The 19574-nt window shown below is 48.9% G+C and overlaps 8 protein-coding genes across 8 annotated transcripts; 3 read left to right on the top strand and 5 right to left on the bottom strand.

Moving 5' to 3' along the window:
• Window positions 1-1220: 1220 nt before the first annotated feature.
• Window positions 1221-3431, top strand: PEX2_055970 (F-box domain protein; the record flags this gene model as incomplete). Its single annotated transcript, XM_016742871.1, has 1 exon — window positions 1221-3431. One exon carries the CDS (start codon window positions 1221-1223, stop codon window positions 3429-3431), a length of 2211 nt encoding a protein of 736 aa, XP_016593400.1.
• Window positions 3432-4566: 1135 nt separating this feature from the next.
• PEX2_055960 (uncharacterized protein) lies at window positions 4567-6069 on the bottom strand (the record flags this gene model as incomplete). The annotated part of the gene is made up of 1 exon (XM_016742870.1): window positions 4567-6069. The coding sequence occupies one exon, from the start codon at window positions 6067-6069 to the stop codon at window positions 4567-4569; it is 1503 nt and encodes a 500-aa protein (XP_016593399.1).
• Window positions 6070-7607: 1538 nt separating this feature from the next.
• On the bottom strand, window positions 7608-8662 carry PEX2_055950 (Efg1 domain-containing protein; the record flags this gene model as incomplete). The annotated part of the gene is made up of 2 exons (XM_016742869.1): window positions 7608-8179; window positions 8245-8662. 2 exons carry the CDS (start codon window positions 8660-8662, stop codon window positions 7608-7610), a joined length of 990 nt encoding a protein of 329 aa, XP_016593398.1.
• Window positions 8663-8935: 273 nt separating this feature from the next.
• Window positions 8936-13680, top strand: PEX2_055940 (Phosphotransferase KptA/Tpt1; the record flags this gene model as incomplete). The annotated part of the gene is made up of 6 exons (XM_016742868.1): window positions 8936-9485; window positions 9536-10537; window positions 10594-10686; window positions 10740-11993; window positions 12688-12743; window positions 12808-13680. 6 exons carry the CDS (start codon window positions 8936-8938, stop codon window positions 13678-13680), a joined length of 3828 nt encoding a protein of 1275 aa, XP_016593397.1.
• An 869-nt stretch (window positions 13681-14549) lies between these two features.
• Window positions 14550-15591, top strand: PEX2_055930 (intradiol ring-cleavage dioxygenase; the record flags this gene model as incomplete). Its single annotated transcript, XM_016742867.1, has 3 exons — window positions 14550-14797; window positions 14865-15297; window positions 15358-15591. The coding sequence occupies 3 exons, from the start codon at window positions 14550-14552 to the stop codon at window positions 15589-15591; spliced, it is 915 nt and encodes a 304-aa protein (XP_016593396.1).
• A 117-nt stretch (window positions 15592-15708) lies between these two features.
• On the bottom strand, window positions 15709-16607 carry PEX2_055920 (alpha/beta fold hydrolase; the record flags this gene model as incomplete). The annotated part of the gene is made up of 2 exons (XM_016742866.1): window positions 15709-16076; window positions 16172-16607. 2 exons carry the CDS (start codon window positions 16605-16607, stop codon window positions 15709-15711), a joined length of 804 nt encoding a protein of 267 aa, XP_016593395.1.
• A 424-nt stretch (window positions 16608-17031) lies between these two features.
• Window positions 17032-18009, bottom strand: PEX2_055910 (uncharacterized protein; the record flags this gene model as incomplete). The annotated part of the gene is made up of 1 exon (XM_016742865.1): window positions 17032-18009. The coding sequence occupies one exon, from the start codon at window positions 18007-18009 to the stop codon at window positions 17032-17034; it is 978 nt and encodes a 325-aa protein (XP_016593394.1).
• A 282-nt stretch (window positions 18010-18291) lies between these two features.
• On the bottom strand, window positions 18292-19377 carry PEX2_055900 (aldo/keto reductase family protein; the record flags this gene model as incomplete). The annotated part of the gene is made up of 4 exons (XM_016742864.1): window positions 18292-19062; window positions 19121-19178; window positions 19237-19247; window positions 19306-19377. 4 exons carry the CDS (start codon window positions 19375-19377, stop codon window positions 18292-18294), a joined length of 912 nt encoding a protein of 303 aa, XP_016593393.1.
• Window positions 19378-19574: the final 197 nt, after the last annotated feature.

Genomic DNA, 19574 nt, shown 5'->3' with positions numbered 1-19574 from the left:
CGTGGCTTAGCTTGGGTTATCATCGCCATGGAATCTCCACTTCGTATGCCAACCTTACGAACCTTGGAAGCTGGACATTTCCAATTTGATGAAAATGGGGATTTTATTGTGACATTGAAATAAATCGAGGGTCCTGACCTCGTAAAAAGAGAGCCAAGGTGAGATAAGAATCAAAATATAAAAATATAAAATAGAAGACATGGATATGGCATGCTCCATTCCATGGTTCTTTTGCCATCGTACCACGGGTTGGCCTATCCCCCCGCACATTGCCCCACCAGCGAAAATAGCCCAAAAGAGGCGGGAATGAATCTAACGGCTTGCCTCTCAGGAACAACTTGCCTCGGGGATGTCCCTGGATCGGAGACCTTAAAGTGGGTTTGAGTCTGAGGGGCGTCGAATCCATCGACTTCATTTTGTCCTTCTGTTCCAGGCGTCGTCAGCCGAGGGTGGGCTTTGGTCTCACATCAGATGGGTCTGTGCCATGACACTGTATCGTACATAGAAACTAGTACAATATACACAATATACTCCAGAGTTACCCAAGAAGAAGATATAGAATAATAAGAAAGCGGCATTTGAAAGTAGATGCATGTATATACCGGTGCCTAGTACTGATAGGTGGGGACCGATAAGCAGATAACGTAGAGGAGGGGAGTACGGAGTACTTGCGTAGTACAACGTCTGCTATGAGATGGTTGGGTCAATACCAGGTTTAGTAGATGTATTGCATTCCCTTCCGCTCTGCATTCCGCCATTTCTTGTTTCTCTTTGCATATCCTCTCTCCCTTTCTCAACTTCCCCCTCCCATTCTCTGTATCTTCTCTTTGGTCCTCTTGGTTCTCTCGGTTCTCTCGGTTTTCTGTACGGCATCTTTGCCGAAAAGCTGTTCCACGGTTCTTTGGCCGTGGGCCCCGAGAAGAACAATAACGGTCAACGTGATTTCCCCACCCACCGATATTCCGATCACTTCCTCCCTCTGCTCTTCTATTCTAAGTGCTGATCCATATCCAAAAAGACCGGTTATCGCTGAGATTTAGCACTATGCTCATCTAAGAGCTTCCGGTGACTGCGCGCCCGTCGCTCTATCCGTTTCCACTATCCTCCGTCGTTATTATTTCTCGCGTGACACTCCGTACCGTGCCGACACCCTCCGGAAGGCGTGACAAAATAGTACTGGGCTAGAGAATAGGTGCTGCAGACTGAACTAAGTCGCCAAGATGGCCTCCCAACTATCCGACGAGATCCTTCCTTCTCCGGGGAGTATCTCTCCGAACAGCCCGACCAATGCGGCAGGCCAGATCCCATTAGAGCAGCCGCCGAAACTCAAGGGTCGTCAGAAGTTACTGCAGAGCCTCCAACGCATGTCCTCCAGCCCGACGCTCACCCGACGCGGACGCTCCTCGTCAACCAATAGCTACCGTCGGGACCATAAGGCTTCTCTCTCTTGTGTCTCGCTATCGTCGCCTTCCTACTCGCCCTGTCTAGGCAATGGAAGTTCCTCGCAGCTCTATGGCGGCCTCAATCCCCGTCCCGCTACTCCCGGTTGCTCCAGTTCTCCCGGCGAGCCCCAAGGAACCAACGCTCGCATCCGTTTGATGGACACCGATGGCCCTGGGTTCACTACGCCTCGCACTGTTCCTTTGCCCTTTGATGTGAGGCCAGCGTCGCGTGGATCTCCACGCACCGCGACGCCGGTGGGAGTGAAGTTTGAGGAGGTCATCCGTCAAGAATCCCAGCCGGTCAGAGCTCTTGATTTTTGGGGCGATATGCCACAAGAGCTTAAGACGCGCATCTTCCAATACCTCACCCCGCAAGAAATTGTTCGCTGCTCCGCTGTGTCCAAGACGTGGAATGAAATGTGCTACGACGGACAATTATGGTCCGAGGTTGATACGACCGAGTACTACTCTAAGATTCCAAGCGATGTTTTGGTCAAGCTTATCACTTCTGGTGGTCCATTTGTCCGAGACCTCAATCTCAGAGGCTGTGTTCAGATGCGTGAGAAATGGTCCTCGGACGGAGAACGTATCTCGGATCTGTGTCGCAATGTCGTCAAATTCTCGCTTGAGGGTTGTCGCATCGATAAGGCATCCATCTACTCTTTCCTCCTTCGTAATCCCCGTTTGGAATACATCAATCTTTCTGGTCTGTCGAGTGTCACGAACTCGGCCATGAAGGTCATTGCACGGTCTTGTCCGCAACTTGAGACATTGAATGTTTCTTGGTGCAGTAATGTTGATACCACCGGTCTTCTTCGGATTGTCCATTCCTGTGAGCGGTTGAGAGATCTTCGGGCCAGCGAAATTCGTGGATTTAAAGACGAGAAATTCACTTCGGCCCTGTTCGAGCGCAATACATTGGATCGTTTGGTTATGAGTCGTACCGACCTGACTGATCAGAGTCTGAAGATCCTGATTCATGGCGAGAACCCCAATATGGATATTTTGACCGATCGGCCTATCGTTCCACCTCGAAAATTCCGTCATTTGGACTTGCACCATTGCTCTGAAGTGAGCGATGATGGACTGAAAAGCCTGGCCCATAACGTTCCAGATTTGGAGGGCCTGCAAGTTTCCCAGTGCTCCGAGCTAACCGATGCATCTGTCACAGACGTCATTCGCACGACGCCAAAACTGTCGCATTTGGAACTGGAGGATTTGGAGAACTTGACAAACAGCACCCTGGTGCGGCTGGCTGAATCTCCATGTGCCCAAAACTTAGAACACTTGAACATCAGCTACTGCGAGAGTCTCAGCGACACAGGAATGCTCCGAGTGATGAAGAACTGCCCGAAACTCAAATCCGTCGAAATGGACAACACCAGAGTGTCAGATCTGACCCTGATGGAAGCCAGCTTCCGCGTCCGCCGCCGCGGGTACAGCGACGAGGTCCCTCAAGTCGGATTACGACTCATGATATTCGACTGCGCCAATGTCACCTGGGCAGGGGTCAGGGAAGTCCTTTCCAGCAACGCATACATCCCGCGCGCCTCCCGCAAACCCGTTTCAACGGTGGTGACCGTGACACAAACATCAGATGCCGGCTCCTCCCCGGCGACAAGTACCTTCGTCACTCCAGCCTCCTCCCCTTCGCCGTCGCCAGCGCCAACTTATCCCAACGAAATCATCCAGCTGAAATGTTTCTACGGCTGGCAGATGACCGTCGACGAACACACGAAACGTGTTCTGCGCGGCGATCTCGCTGCGGCATCCCGGCTGGACCGGAAATGGACCGAATACATGGTCGCCACTGAAGAGGCTGGCGCTGCTGGTGCTGGTGCTCGCCGGCGTCGACGTCGTGCCCGTGAAGCCGAGCGTCTGTACAATGAAGACGAAGACGAGAACGATGCTTATGGCGTAGGCGCTATCTCTGCTCTTGGCGGGAGACGCAGAAGAGCTCAGAGCGGTGGTGGCTGTATTGTCATGTGAGGTGAATATCTCTTGAAATGTCAGTACCATGGCTTTCTCTTCCATTCGGTGTGTTCTGGAACACCCGACGTTCGAGCTAGACGTAAGACGCTGCTCGACTCTGCTGGCGCAGGATCGCTGGCATTTCAAATGGACGATGTCTGTTTGAAAATTGACGATCATATCCTATGATCATTTTCAACTTGCTATGAATTACGCACGATACGAATTTCCTTTCTGGGACAACACATCCCCAATACAACTCGCTTTCTTTCGCTTTTAGCTTGTCTTTTTTGGCCTTCTCTCTCTCCCTCCCTCTCTTTTCATATTTATCTACCACCTATCGTCACATCTACCCACATCCACCACTCTCCTCGGTTTTAGCTATAGCGCCAATGTCCAAGAATGGGCTTTCTTTCCTGCATGTTCAATGAGCTTTTTATGTGTTCACATCTTTTACCAGATCGAGATGTTAGCTCTAGCATACGGATCTAGAGGGGTTACTGGCGAGATGATTGGCGTTTTTAGTTCTTTGCTATCAATTTATCTTGGGCGTTTCAGTTTGAAATTTATGCTGCCTGTCGAGCTACTTTTATGACACTTTAATTTCAATTCATATCCAGGTAGAATATTCAGCCCAAAAAGTATATGGCTATATAATTTCGTGAGTTGGTCCTCTATATTATCATTAGTATGGATCAGGGACTTCTGACTTACTTTCCGAGATAGTGTTTGTTCTCGAGTTACCTGATTGCACCCTTTGAACCCAATTCTCTTGCATCTTGTAACAGCCTGAATATCAAGATTTTCAAAGCAAGCAAGTAGACCTTAGATGAGGATAATCCCCTTTGAGAATGGTAGAAACACTAGTGTTAAGAATATTGTAAGAACAATTACAAAGCACAGTGACTGACCGCGTGTCACTGGAAATAAAGAAAAGCAAGAAAAAAGAAAGCACATCGTGGAAGGACGACATAAGAATAGTATCGTAATCCCCCAATGCCATAACCGAGATAAAAAATAAGTAACCCTTGGGATATATCACCTCCCCTCTGGTATCCCATAAAGGTACAGTCGATCTCATTTCTGACACCATTTTCACCTTTTTTTCCTCTTTTCGGTTTGAAGGTAAGTCACAAGCTGCTGTGTGATCCAACTACCCAGTACAGGGTTGGCCGGGTGCGATTTGCTCCACCTCGAGCAGGTCAACGGTCTGAATGTTGCCAGCAGATGTATTGGTCACTGCCTGTCCGATTTCAGAATCCTCAGTCATCAGTTCCACGTCGGAAGGCTCAGCAGTCGTAGCAGCCTGGATCGCAGTCTCTGCAAAGGGGATAGTAGTAGTGCTAGTCTGCTCTTTGGACTTATCAGTGGATTCTTCAATCGGATCGTCGATATTCATGTCCACATCGAGCTCGGCGTTCACCACGCTACTGGAAGTGGCGGGTTGTTTTTCCTCAAGGCCAGGGGGGGTAATTTCGGGGTCTTTTGAGACCTCTTTCTTGGCCTCTTTCTTCACCTCTTCCATGACCTTCTCAATGGCCTCTTTTTGGATCTCCTCTGCGACCTGCACTGGACCTTGCGCTGGGACCTGCGCTGGCACCTCAACTGGGCTGTCAATCTCCATATTTACATCCAATTGGGGTACAGGCTGAGTCGTGGTGGGCTGATTGCTACTGCTAGCCACTTCACCACTCTTTCCAGCGAGTTCCTCAACTTCCATGTCGTCATCTGAGTCCGTCTCCTCATCTAGCTCATCATCCTCATCCAACAGATGGTTGCCGTATGGCCTGGCGAGATATTTGTAGTCGACATCTTTAATACCCTGGCTGGTGAAGAACTCCTTCGGGATGGTAGTTGGCTTCACACCACGCTTCACAGGTCCACAACAAACGTTATAACCCAAGGCTCTCCACAGTCTGCAGACTTCAATCTCGTCGGTACCCAGGTTCGGAAGAACTGCGCAGAGATGATGCTCCGCAGCCACAACATCACGATTCCAGGCCTTGCACCTGTACTTCGATTCATTCTCAGAACCACGAGGCTGATGCTGCGTCATCTGGCGAGTGATAGTGTGGGGAATCATCACGGCAGAATCAGGCGCTATGACAGCTCCAACAGACAAGATCGGGTTGGCTTGCATGATCTCTTTGTTCTTTTCATGGAGCAACCAGCCGATACAATCAGCGTGTGCGCGTCCACAAAGGATATAATACCCCTTGTATACCGGGAAGAAAGGGAGTCCATGGGCCCAGATGATGGGAGCAGGTCCTGAAGATACGCGTTCAGGCTTAATGTGGCCCATGGCATCAAAATCATAGGAATATTGTCGGGCCCGATCGCGGGCGGTCATGAACTTCACCGCTAGATAAACTAGCTCGTCTGAAAGTCGGTTGTTGGCTGGAGGGAATTCCCATTCACTGGTTTTTTCGTTGTATTCGACATCCAGGACCAGTTTGAGCTGAGCTTCTTCTTGCTTTGTGGTAGGGTACCTTCCGAAGCTGTCTTCGGGTGTCCACACAACATCAGGACCCAATTTGAGATGGCATGCGAGGATACTTGAGCACTGATCTCGCAGAGTTTTCTGCTGCTTGATGAAGGATGCTTCATCTGCAGGGCTGCAAGCCATTCGGGCTTCTTTGGCTGGGCTTGGAGGCATCTTTCTTGGCTTTGTTTGAAAGATTTTTGACTGGACGATATGTGTTCGGTTAGTCAAAAGCTCATATGATTAGATGTATATCTGGTTGATCAAAGTGATAGGAGGGAAGGTTAACAGTTTCAATTGATCGACGAGAGCTTAGATGAGTGAATGTGTGGCTTACGGTGAGAAGATAGTTGAATCGTGAAAGTCTGAATTGTTTCTGAAGTTCGAGGTATGAAGGAGGCTATGTTATAGATAAAGGAGTCAATGAGTGTCAAGCCGCCGTTTGTGGGAAGATAGATTGTCAGGTGAACATGAACACAACATAAGAATAGAGATCAAACGATGAAAGGGATCATTCAACAAGATATCTTACCTGTAGTGAGCAGTGAGGTCACAATGAAATGGTGAAAAGTATGAAAGTTGAGGTACAACGCAAAGTAGATGGTAGATGATAGAGAAGTTATGAAACAATGCAGAAAATCTGGATGCGCAGAGAGCTGCAACTGCGATGGTAGGTAGAGATAGGAGTGAAGTCTAATATAGGTAGCAAAGAAGTTGTACGAGTTTATCTGATGCTCGCAGCTCGTGGAATCAGATCAGATGATAAATGTGAAAGACTGATATGGTTAGCCCTATACTACTTTGAAGCATTGACTCTGATGGGAGACCAGTCCGGCGGGTGTTCAGATAGTGGAGAATGGCAGAAGTAGCAATGTGAAGATCTGGAATGTAGATTCATTTGTAGAGAAGACGGTCAGTGAGGTTGATCCTGAAGCTAGATCAATGCTATGGATGTTTGGATGGTGTAGATTGGCAGAAGTGTGTATGAAATAATGTCAAGGTCTGAAAAGTAGAGCCAATGAGGTAGATTGGTACGCAGTGAAGTGAAGATGAGCGATGTATGCAAGTTATACCTAATTATTTACCTACCATGCTCACTGGGGGGTTGCCGAGGATATTATAGTGACTTCCATGGAGCCATTACAACATGATTGAACAGCCACTGATGCATATAATAGTCAAGAGTAGTTGGCTGCGTATGCGGCATCTATCATTAACGACTTAGGCCTTTAATAATACAATTTACCTCTTTGACTAAAGATGATATTAGGGACATTATATGTAAGATATAACTCAAAGGGCTTCTTGAGTATTATTTTCAGATATCTTTCTATGTATTTATTTAGGTATCACTCCTTAATATATACTTTTATCGGTATTATAATTTCTATAAGGATAATGAAGTATGACAGAATGGATTTCATAATATGTACAATATACGAGGGCTGTAAAAATCATAAACTTATGTATAACCTTTGATGGTGTTTTTTATATAACAAAAATGATTGATTTCCGCTTAACAATCTAGATGAGCCCATCAGTCCACCACCTAGGGATATACAACACAGGCATTGAGGCATCAGATGGAGAACACAGTACAGCATTTTGGACAGATATGGATTCATTGGTTTGCAATATAATGTATAAAATGCTAGTGTGGATATCAAGACAAATAAGACATAAACCAATCCTGCATCAAACTTGTGAATTGTTTACTCAAAGAAACCACCATCGCTATCATCTTGGTCCTCTGTATTGGCTGGTTGTGGTGCCTCGTGTTTCTTGGAGGCCCGCTCGCTGCGTGCAGGTTTCTCCTTTTTGCTGCTCTTCTTGTCATCTTTGGAAGCATGCTTCTCCTTTTGGGTAGGAGCCTTGGTCTCTTTAGTCTTGCTCTTCTCCTTGTGGGCATCTGTAACTGTAGTTGTGCTAGACGACGAAGTTTGGATCTTCTCTCCATTGGCGTTGATGTGCAACTTTCCTTCACGAAGAAGATCCAGGGTCTTTTCTTCCATGCACTTCTCAATAACAGACCACAACGGGGGCTTGGCATCGTCGGATTTGGTTTCCTGCTTTTGCAATTCTGATCCTGGGTCCGTTGCATCGGGTTTTCCATTGGGGTAGATTGAAATGTATTTTTCGGTGAGAGGATAGTAGATCGCGTAGTTGATGTTCACTTGGCATGTGTGGATTTTTGCCGCGAGACGAGCCTTTTGTTTCGAATCCAGATCTTCCTCCTTCTCGCGGCGAGTAAGTCGGTTGAGTTCCTTGATAGCAGTTTTGCGGTCTATTCAGGAAAAAAAAAGTGTGTTAGCGAGAACTTATGACAATTCAGACTTATCGGCCACATACCAAGGAATCGGACAAAGTGATATTTCTTGATCAATGATGACCGTTCTCTGCGTGTAGTTTCGTCCGCAAGATCTTGCTCATATCCAGCAAGCGCGCGTTCCTGCAAGATGCGAGCATCGGCAGACAGGTCCATTTTGTTGAGTAGTCGCTTCACATCGCGAATTCGCTTTTTGAGATCATTGATTGATGGGTATTCCTTTTCGGGTTTGGGAGCAAATTTGTCCTTGTATTTCCGGGTCACTTTGGGCTTCGATGCATCGCCTTTGCGGCTGTAGTCTTCGAATTGGACTTGGTCGTCTGCTTTGTCTGCCTTGCGGTGCACCTTTTTGCGGGCCGGGGGAACATCCTCTGACCCATCACGGGTCTTCCTCTTTGAGGGAGCTTCCCGATCGCGGTGGCTTCGAGTGTCTGTAGACATGTTTGTTGGTCTAAAAGAAAAGGAAAGAAAAAAAAGAGGTCGAAGCTACAGCAAAAACGATAAGAAAAAAAGATATCGGCGGATTTATCGGCCCGTCCCCCCAGATTGGCGCCCAACCAATGAGCGTCTTCGTGGATCACCATCGCCGCGGCCCTCTCTCGTCGCATTGATTTGATTTACTCCAATTGTCCGCTTCAATTTGTCTATCTGACAGTTTAGATCTACTCATGATACTGAGTAAATTACTGAACCAAATTTAGTAAAAGGGCCAGCATGGAGTCTGCCATTCGCTGGTCCCCGACCTCGTCGGCCACTGAACAACGCTTCCTGTCAGTCGACGTCACGGGGAAATCATTTCGTCTGTGTAGGGTGACTGGTTTTGATGGCAAGTATCTGCGCCATGAAGTGCTCTCTACCCTGACCAATGTGCCTGGATTCCGCGCATTCGACTGGTCTAGTTCAAATGAGAACCTGATCGCTGTGGGCCAGTCCTCTGGCGAGGCCACCATCCTACGCCTCGATGGGGATGCCAAGGAGTCTCTTTCATTCCCAGTTCGCAACCAAAGGTACTGCAATGCAGTTGCGTTTAGTACACACGGTCTTGTGGCATCGGGCCTAGATCGCGTTCGGAACGACTTTTGCCTGAACATTTGGGATGTCAACCAACGACTTAGTCCTGCTGGTGGAAGTAGGGGATTTACCGAGCCCTTGCGGAAGCTCGCCAGCTCAGAGCCTATTACCAGTATCAAGTTTTTCCGAGACCAGCCTGATACGATTGTAACTGGCGTCAAAGGCCAGTTTGTTCGGATCTATGATCTAAGAGGTTTGTCTTTCTTGGCTATATCTATGAAATCATAGCTAATTTTGTAACAGAGGGACTTGGCAACCCATCATTACAATTTCCCACTCGATGTGTCCACAATCTGGCCATTGATTGGCTGGATGAGAACTATATCGCATCTTGCATTCCATCAAACGAAAGCACCATCTGCGTGTGGGACCGTCGCGTTGGATCTCGACTGACATCTCCCTCAATGGGCTCTTCTGCTAGCGCCCAAGAATCAGGTTACGCGACGCCTGCTTTGGAACTTAAAAATGTTTTCCACCCGAAGTCCTCCATCTGGAGCTTGCGCTTTTCAAGGACGAACCGAGGCAGTCTCTCTGCGCTGTCTAGCAGCGGTCATTTCAAGAATTACGATATTGCCAAAGACTACTTGCCGGAGGAGTATCGCTCTTCGATAGACGAGACTCTTGGTCAGGGATCTTCCAGAAATTACCCGGAATCGGTATACACTAAGCACGTGCGGGACGTATGCGTACCATTTGATAATCCGACTCGTGGCTGCAAAGAAAAAGACCGGGTTGTTTCATTCGATTCCCTGAGTCTTAGCTTGTCTCCTCAACCAAGTGCCATCGCACTCGACGGTAATGGACGGCCCCAAATTATCACCGCGCGACCGCCGTGCGCACCAATTGATCTATCTTCACGGAGTGTATTGGCCTGTGGCATCTCATCGAATGAGTCAGATGTGCGATCGATTCACCCACTGTCTGAGCACATTTCGCCCATCTCGGACCTGATCGGGACCATTAGATCACGCGTCTGCTCGACCTCGCAAGAACATGGGACAAACTCAAATGGTGAACTGTTCGTGTCAAAAGGTCTTGATTCCGAGCCTGTCCCAAGTCATGAGAACCGAGAACGCGCAATGGCTCTCGGGGTGATGGGTGTCCCCCTCACTGCGAAAGAAGCGCTCACTCTATGCACAATCAACCAGTCCCGGTGCAAAGAGGGTTATTTGTTCGATGAGGCTCAAAATAGAAAGGTAGCATCTGATGATCAAGCTCTACAAGATTTCTGGAACTGGATTGAACGTAAGTTCTTCATTCTTCCTTAGGGGTCACAGCCACATATCTAATACAATTTACAGGTGCGCGAACCGAGTCTTCTGGGACGTCAATGGTTGTCAATGGCTTGGACCTGAATTATCTAGGTGTGAGCAATATTTGGAATAATGACATATGTTTGTTTCTTCACTTTGGTTTTAATTATTTTTCAAAGCTGACTTGAGAACAGGCAATGGTTTCGAAAAACGTTGTATCAACGCTAAGAAGGCTGATGCTAAAGCGGTTGCGGATGCAGTGGAAACGTTGGCAATTCAATTGAACCTCCCCGAGACAACAGGCTGCGACACGGATTTCCCCGATCATCGCCGACTCTGCCTTCGTCTCTGTGGTGCAACGCAATCTTACAGTGAGCTGGAGGAGACTGTGAAAACTTTATCAGGCGAAGACCAGCATACCAAAGCTGCTGCACTGGCTGTCTTCCAAGATGAGCCTAAGCTGGCCTACCTTGGGCTTCGAAGCAACAACCCCACCCAAGCTCATAAATTGCTGGCCATGGCGATCGCCGGTGCCTCCAAGGGGGACAATGACACAGACTGGGAGGAGACATGTGCGGAAATCGCGAAGGAGCTCACAGATCCGTACGCTCGGGCGATCCTAGCCCTTGTGAGCAAAGGCGACTGGAATGCAGTTATCAAGGAAACCACACTACCTCTGAAGTATCGCGTAGAGGTCGCGCTACGCTGGCTTCCAGATGACGAACTAACCGAGTATCTGAAGGAAGCCACAAGCCAAGCAATTAGTCAAGGCGATATTGAAGGAGTGGTGCTCACGGGCTTGGGCCATTTGGCCATGGGTTTATTCCAATCGTATATTGGGAAATTCAACGATGTCCAAACTCCCGTGCTAGCAATGAGCCATACCGTGCCGCGGCTTGTCAGCAATCAAAAACACGTTGTTCAGTTCGAGGCCTGGCGTGAGACCTACCGGCGACAAATGAACTCCTGGAAACTCCAACTCGAGCGAGCCCGATTCGACGTCGGCTCTCGTCGCTTCGCTGTAACTGCGGACGGTCGCAAACTCATGCCGCCACCGCCGCAGCAAGTCAGCCTCACCTGTAACTACTGCACGAGTCCGCTCACCCAGCACGACGCTTCCTCCCATGTCTCCCCATCTAGCAAGAGTGCCGAAAATGTTCATCCCACCGCCGGGAACCCACTGGCACCCACTGTCATGTCTGGGACTGTGTGTCCGCGGTGTGGTCGACATATGCCGCGCTGCGGTGTCTGCACGTTGTGGCTGGGTTCGCCAGACCCAATGTCACGCGCTAGTATTGCTGCTGACGCCGAGGCGGGTTCTCGCAAGCCTACTGAGACTGAGGTGATGCGGCGGTTTGTGGTGTTTTGTATCCATTGCAACCATGGATTCCATGCAAATCATGCGAGTGACTGGTTCAAGCGGCATAAGATTTGTCCCGTGGCAGAGTGTAACTGCATCTGTGATCGATGATGGATGGTCTTGTTGATCTGCATTGCCCCTTTCGTGCCATGGACTAGATGACCTGTCTTTCTGCGATATTCTATACCCAATTAAGTCGATTTATACAAACCAAGAATAATCGGCCGCTTATGCGGCCTTGTGATGTCTTTTTAGCTGGTCTTTTTAGATTTCTTTTTAGATGTATGCAAAGTCAGTGAAAAAGAATACTTTGTGCAAGAAACTTCTCTACGTATAATATGTAAGGAAATGAATTCTTCGAGGCTTCAAACTTTAGAGCCTGGGCTTAATTAGGAAAGATCATGACAGCCTAAAAGAGCCTAGGACAAAAAAATATAAGATCTATAAGAGACCGACTTTGAAATTGAAATCATACCACGACTATTTTCCCGTATGGTACACACATACATGTACTTATGTATAACCATATGTTATACTATGTTATACTATGTAAGGTAAGGAAAGTAAGGTATGGTTCTTTGTAGAGCCGCATCTTATAATATTTGGAGTTGCCCCACCAAAATGTTATTCCCAGTCAACTCCCCTCAACTCCCCTCAAATTTCTTCAATAAAGATGGATCACCCAAAAAACAACAAAGATAAGCGCGGAAGGGGCCATGGTCAAGGCCAAAGTCGCGATGTTCAAGTCTCCAAAGCATTAAGCTTGCTTCTGCGACATGCAGCGGAGAAGGAAGGGCTGAAGATGAACGCACAGGGTTATGCGAGCGTGCCAGACGTGGTATGCAGCTTTGTTCCAAGATCGTTCTAATAACCTGCGATATACTGACTATGTCTATCTCCAGTTAAATTGGAGGAAACTCAAATCGCTAAAAGTCACCTTCCCCGAGATTCTCCACGCCGTCGACTCCTCCGATAAAAAGCGCTTCGCCCTCCTCCACATTCCCTCCGCACAGCCCACCAAATCCACAACCCAAGCAACAACAACACCAGTAACATCCCCCAATGCAGAGCACGATGCCGCTACCATCGTGGGCGAAGACCAGCCCGCGACATCCGTCCTGGACTCTGCACCCGCCACGAGCGAGGCCCAACAAACAGCCACCGATCAAGCATTATCCGTGAAAGATACCGACCCGTCGAACTTTTTGATTCGCGCGACTCAAGGCCACAGCATCAAGACCGTAGATGCTGCCTCTTTCCTTGAGCCACTTTCTTTGTCCGATGAATCGAAACTACCCGATACCGTCGTCCACGGCACGTTCCACGCGACCTGGCCTGCGATTCTACAATCCGGAGGACTACGCTGCATGGGACGGAATCACATTCACTTCGCTACTGGCCCATCATTAGAATCGGTGCTTGCTGTCCACACTGATGATGCCGCGCAGGGTAAATCGAAGCCCGACGACTCACGCGTCATCTCGGGTATGCGGCGCGATGCACAGGTTTTGATTTATATCGATGTGCGCAAAGCGCTGCAAGCTGGGGTACCGTTCTGGCGCAGTGAGAACGGGGTCATTCTTAGTGAGGGCATACCTGTCGAGAAGAGTGAGCAAACTGAAAAAGGCGAGGTGCAGAAGTTTGTCGCGCTGGACTTTTTCAAAGTGGTTGTGGAGCGCAAGGCTGGGCTGGGTAAGCTCTGGGAGAACGGGGAGGTTCTGCAGGAACTTCCGGAGACTCTCACGAAGAAAGGGAACCCCAAGGCCCGGCGATGAGTGGTGGTGATATGGCACTTAGTAGAGATTATCATATCCAGCCGGGCTTTTTGTTGTTCGGTCCGACCAGACGACCAGGAGAATACAAATGATTTTCCTTCCGGTGATCTACAAGTTCATTATGGAATCTATGCTATCTTAAGTTACCCCCACTTTGGACTTAGCCCTAGGTAACCCCGGAGTCTCCAACACTAGAGAGCTGATTATAGGGCTGAGGTGATACGGTCCTACTGAGCTGAAGGGCCCTGGAGTATACCAAACATGCCTCTTACTATAGTACTACATATGCAATCGCGAAGGAAAAAGTAATATAAAAGGTAACTTTTACATCGTATTGAAGGCGAGACTTCGGAAGCTGTTTAAAGCTTGCCCTTGGGGTATAAAACACTACAGCTCATCTACTATAGAAAGCTCTGTCTGTCTTGTATACGAGACTTATATTGAGAGTCCCAGAGACTTAAAATTCATCTAATTTCATTTAGTTATAGTATTAAATATCGAAAATCCCAACCCCTCAATAATTCACCAAGTTCCCCAGGCTCTACCCGACTGCGGGGAAATCGGAAGCGCAACCTCTTCCGAATTCCCCAGCCGACTTGTGAACCTTCTGTACATCCGATGCCACCAACCCCAATCATGCCATTGGCATAGATTTGCGGGGTCATCCTCGAATAACCGTCATGTTTTCGGTCAGATCTAATTGGATCACGGACTTAATGTCCCGTCGGATCACCGTGTGTGGTATATAACAGTCTCGAAGATTTTCAATAATCGCATACTCTTCTCTTATTGAAGTTCTCTCTCCTCCATTCTATATTGTCGAGTCACTCGTACATCTCGCATCGCAATAAACTGACTTACGCGCAACAATGACCACGCACCGCTTCGATCCAGCCTTCACGGACAATGTCATCAACGCGATGGGTCCCAAGACTACCCCACGCCTGCGGAAGCTCATGGCCGGCCTAATCAGACACATGCACGACTTTGCACGCGAGGAGGAGCTAACCGTCGACGAGTGGATGGCCGGCGTGCAGATGCTCAATTGGGCAGGACGCATGAGCGACGACAAGCGGAACGAGGGACAGCTGGTGTGTGATGTACTAGGACTGGAATCGTAAGTTGGAGTCTTGTTCGCGGGGAAGTCAAAAGTCACTAGCTAATATATGATCGTTTTACAACAGTCTCGTCGATGAAATCACCTTCACTCTCGCTGAAGAAGCACAGGATGCGCCCACGGCCACAGCCATCCTCGGCCCGTTCTTCCGCGCTGATACACCATACCGCGAGAACGGAGAGGATATCGTCAAGACGAAACCGGCAGATGCTGAGATGACCTTCATGCACGGTCGCGTTGTGGACTTCCAGACTAAGCAGCCTCTTGTCGGCGCGACGGTCGAGGTGTGGCAGGCTTCTACAAACGGGCTGTATGAGCAGCAGGACCCCGAGCAGGTTGAGTTCAATCTGCGCGGCAAGTTCAAGACGGATGAGGATGGAAAGTACTCGTTTTACTGTCTGCGTCCGACGCCGTATCCAGTCCCTAATGATGGTCCTGCTGGCAAGCTTCTTGAGCTGATGGATCGGCACCCTTTCCGCCCTGCTCATATTCACATTATTGTAAGTTTTGGGGCTTTATCGATATCGGGCTATTGAGATAGAAGCTAATATCTCGTCAAGGCTACCTATGATAACTACCGTCCCTTGACAACACAAATCTTCGACCGCAAGGATAAGTACCTCGACAATGACTCTGTGTTTGCTGTCAAGGACTCGCTCGTTGTGGACTTCGTGCCACGCGAAAATGATCCTCAAGCTGCTATTGAGCTCAAGTACGATGTTAAGTTAGTGAAGTTTGGGGCTAGCACCAATGGCGCAAGAGCGAGCAGCGGCATTAAAGTAGCAAATTTGTGATTTCTGATGTATTATTTAACGATAGCGGCACTGCACATATTGAACATAACCAAAATAACCGTTTATTGTTTTAATGACATATTCATTGTTTCTCTATCTCTCTACGTGGAAGCTCTCTCAAGCATTCACAACATTCGCGAACTTAGCAATTAACTCACCCACCTCATCAGCAGCCTCAATACAATGCCAATGTCCAACCCCCTTCAATACCTCGAGAGACTTCTGCTTACTCGAGACATGCTCAAAGATATGCTGGCAACCCTCCATAGAAGCAGACTTATCCTCCTCGCCCGCAATAAGCAAGAAAGGCGCCTTGACAGCAGCATAGTCCGCCGGCTTCGCAGTAGCAATAGCGCGACACAGCGCAGCATATCCCTTAGGATCCTGACCCAGAATCAACTCCCGGATGAAAGCCTTTTGGAGCGGAGTACTGCGCGAGCCGACAGCTCCAAAGGGAATGGTATTTGCCATTGGCTCGATTCCGGCTGCAGACGTTTAGCGCATGCTTATAGAAACCCGAAAAAGACATGAATAAAATAAAGCCACAGAGTCAGATAGACTCGAATAAGGTAAAACTTACACTCAAGAACAGTCTCCGATCTCTTATTCATGACCGTCACTAATGTATCTGACGGGTGCGTCGGTCCAATCGCTACAACGCCCTGTACTCGGTCGGGATACCGCGCGCCCAGCTCTGTTACTACGAGCCCGCCCATTGAATGGCCGACTACGACGGCCTTGGGGACGTGCAGCGAGTCCAGCACGCCGATGACATCCTCTGCGATGCTGGGGATCGTAACGGTGTCATTGGTGTATGGGGAGCGGGCGGCGCCGTATGTGTCGATTGTGATGCAGCGGTGAAGTTTTGTAAGATGCGGGATTACTGGGTAGTAGTAGTTTTGTGAGGAGCCCAGGCCGTGGATGAAGATGAAGGTTAGGCCGGTTGGGGTCGGAGGACCGGCGGGGTGGGAGTCGGCATAATTGAGACGGTGGCTGTTTGCTTGGACGAACGGCATTGTGGGTTGGGAGTCGGGTGATAATGGGATCAATTCGAGACGACAAAGTATCAAGGAATGGAGTAATGAAGGAATAAAGAAGCGGGCAGGCTTGGAGATCTATACAAATGATAAGTGTAACGTCATTCCCGATAAGATTCTAGCTACAATAGTAATATACAAACAAATACGCACAGTGTTATGAACCCTCCATACCGTTTCTAGTCATTCCGTCGGAACAATTCAGCTGTCAGCTGCTACTCCAAAATATTTGAGACTCCCGAACCGAAAGCTTTCTGTTATATCCGAACTGGGCGGATATCACCCGACTGTCGGACCGGACCCGATAATGCCAAGACTTCCCTGGACAATGTACAGAGTATAGTGTACTTCAAAGCTGCAAGCGACAAACTGCTGCTGAAGCGATTTACCAATATCAAAATAATCATTGAGAGGGTTTTTTATTGAATTCGTCAAAAGGGTCGCCGCTTCCGTGTGCAAATGCTTCTTCAATCCAATCCGCCGTCTCATCTCGAAAGGAATCTCCAAAAGAAGACGCCAATGTGGGTCTACTGCACGGTCGATCAGACAAAGGAGGGTGTAAAAGGGTGGTGTCCTTGGGTAGAGAATGGTCTTTCGTTCCAGGACTATTTATTTGTGTGAGAATAGCTGCTTCGGCTTCAAGGAAATCGGCGGGGTCGTATTGGAAAGATTCCCCAAAAGATGATTCTAGCGTGAGCACAGCCGGGAGAGGTCGTAGATAGGGTGATTCCTTGGGTATAGAGGGGCTCTTCGTTTCTTCGTCAGTCGTTCGCGTGGTAGCAACCGTCTCGGCTTTTTTCATGACCTCTTCATCGTCAAACACCGAGCAGTCCGAGAACTCGTCCTCATCCTCGAATGAAGCCCGGGTCGCGGTGCTAATATCATGGGCTTCGCCCTCTTCCAGAATTCCTATGTCTTGAAGCTCAGATAGGTCATTTTCCAATTCCTCATCCAAGTCGTCAAAGGCATCCGATTCAGCTTCCGTATCTCCACTCGCGCTCCCCAAATCGTTATCATGTGATTCAACCTCCGTAATTATAGGCGCAGGCTCCGCTACAGTAGGTGACTGTCGCTTCCCAGCTCCTAGGAACATTGACAGCAGCGGCTGACTTGACGGGACGCGCGCTGCATTGGGATCCGGGATGCCGCGACGCTTCCGCTCCTCACGGGCCTGCGCCTCCTGCTCAGCTTTCCGTTTCTTGTTGGCAATTCGTTTCTTTTCCTTCTCGCGTAGCTTCTTCGCTTTCTTTTCTCGCTCCTCCTCGCGATCTAGCCGCGCGATCTGGGATGCGGTGAACTGGAATCGTTGGTTGCTGCGCTGGTACCGGCGTTTAACGGTCTTGGATTTCTCCAAGATGATGCGACGCGGCTCATCCGGCATAGTGGGGGCAACCGTGGCAGCGACTGCCTGCTGCTTGTACGATCATGGGGATGGAGAGCTGTGGTGAGTGGTGCCAGAAAGGATTGGAAGTGATGATGTTGCTTTTTGGGTTGGCGGTGATACGTTGTGCCGACCGCGGAAGTCAACAAATTACTAAATTGGGCTGAACCCTTCCAATGTCTATTCCAAGGTTATTGATCTATGTTCAGTGTGTTATTGGATGTTTGGAATTTGATTCCTTAATTGTATTTATACGCTAGGCTTTTGATTTGGCGACGTCATTTAGATCTTGCAGTCACGGACAGGATCCCAGCAGACGGGCTCGTACGCGTTGAGCTTCAGGCTAGCCATGTCCTCATCAGACAGTGTGAAGTCAAAGACCTCCGAGTTTTCCAGAATGCGAGACTCGGTCACCGACTTAGGCAGGGGCACATATCCCTTCTGCAAACTCCAGCGGATCAAAATCTGAGCCTCAGTCTTACCGTGCTTCTTAGCCAGGTTCTGCAGAACCGGCTCCTTCATGCGAGTCGCTTGCACGAGGGGAGAGTATGCTTCGACAACGATGTTGCGCTTCTGCAGCCACTCCGCAATATCATCGCGCGGGCACCACGGGTGGATCTCGTACTGGCCGACAGTGATTTGTCCGCCTGCTCCGCTCTTGATGTACTCTTCCAACTCCTCGAGGTGCTGGATACCAAAGTTGGACACACCCAGCGAACGGACGTGGCCTGCCTTTTGGGCCTCCACGAGTGCACGCCATGTACCGAGGCGGTCCTCCTTACCACCGTAGGGTGCGTGAATCAACATACTAATAGCCACTGTGTTAGTTTGTTTATTCGCTTTGTTTTCCGGAGAACGAGTAAGTCCATACAGGTCAATATAGCCAAGGTTTGCCGCAGCGATGCTTTCCTCGATGGCCTTCTTCGCCTTCTCGTATCCCATGGATTTCGAGGGCACCTTGCTAGTATAGAAGATCTTGGAGCGATCAAGTCCAGACGCGCGGATGGCGGCGGCACTTTCCAATTCGTTTCCGTAGACTTTGGCGCTGTCAACCTATAAAAGGATGGTCAAATCTGGGAACACTTGCTGACTGGGTTCCACGGTTGCTTACATGGCGGTATCCAAGCTCAATGGCCTTGCGGGTCACTTTCTCAGTGACATCGGAGGGACTGGTCAAGAATGAGTCAGTATAATCTGTTGCGGAGTTTTATGCATCGATAGTCTTACGTTTGGTATACCTAATTCCCAAGACAAGTGTTAGTTATATCACAGAACCTTGAGGATCAATGTACTCACTCCGAACCCAACAACGGGGATCTCGTAACCCGAGACCAACTTATAAGTAGACTGTAGCGAAACGGGAGCCATGATGTGCGAATATTTTGATGGTTGAAGAGTAGAAGATGGCAAGTGAGGGGGCTACGTTAAAAGATAAATGTTTCCACATCCACAGACCACCTCGGTCCAATACCTTCCGCCCGTTTCTTGGAGCTTGACGCCATCTAAGTGGGGAGATACGATTGTAGGGGACTAGATGCGGCTATATCAATGGCTGATCAATGCTA

The sequence above is a fragment of the Penicillium expansum genome (genome assembly GCF_000769745.1).
Source record: "Penicillium expansum strain MD-8 chromosome Unknown contig187, whole genome shotgun sequence".
NCBI classification, from domain to species: Eukaryota; Fungi; Ascomycota; class Eurotiomycetes; order Eurotiales; family Aspergillaceae; genus Penicillium; species Penicillium expansum.
The sequence above is the reverse complement of the archived record's forward strand: the minus strand, read 5'-3'. Positions and strand labels throughout refer to the sequence as shown.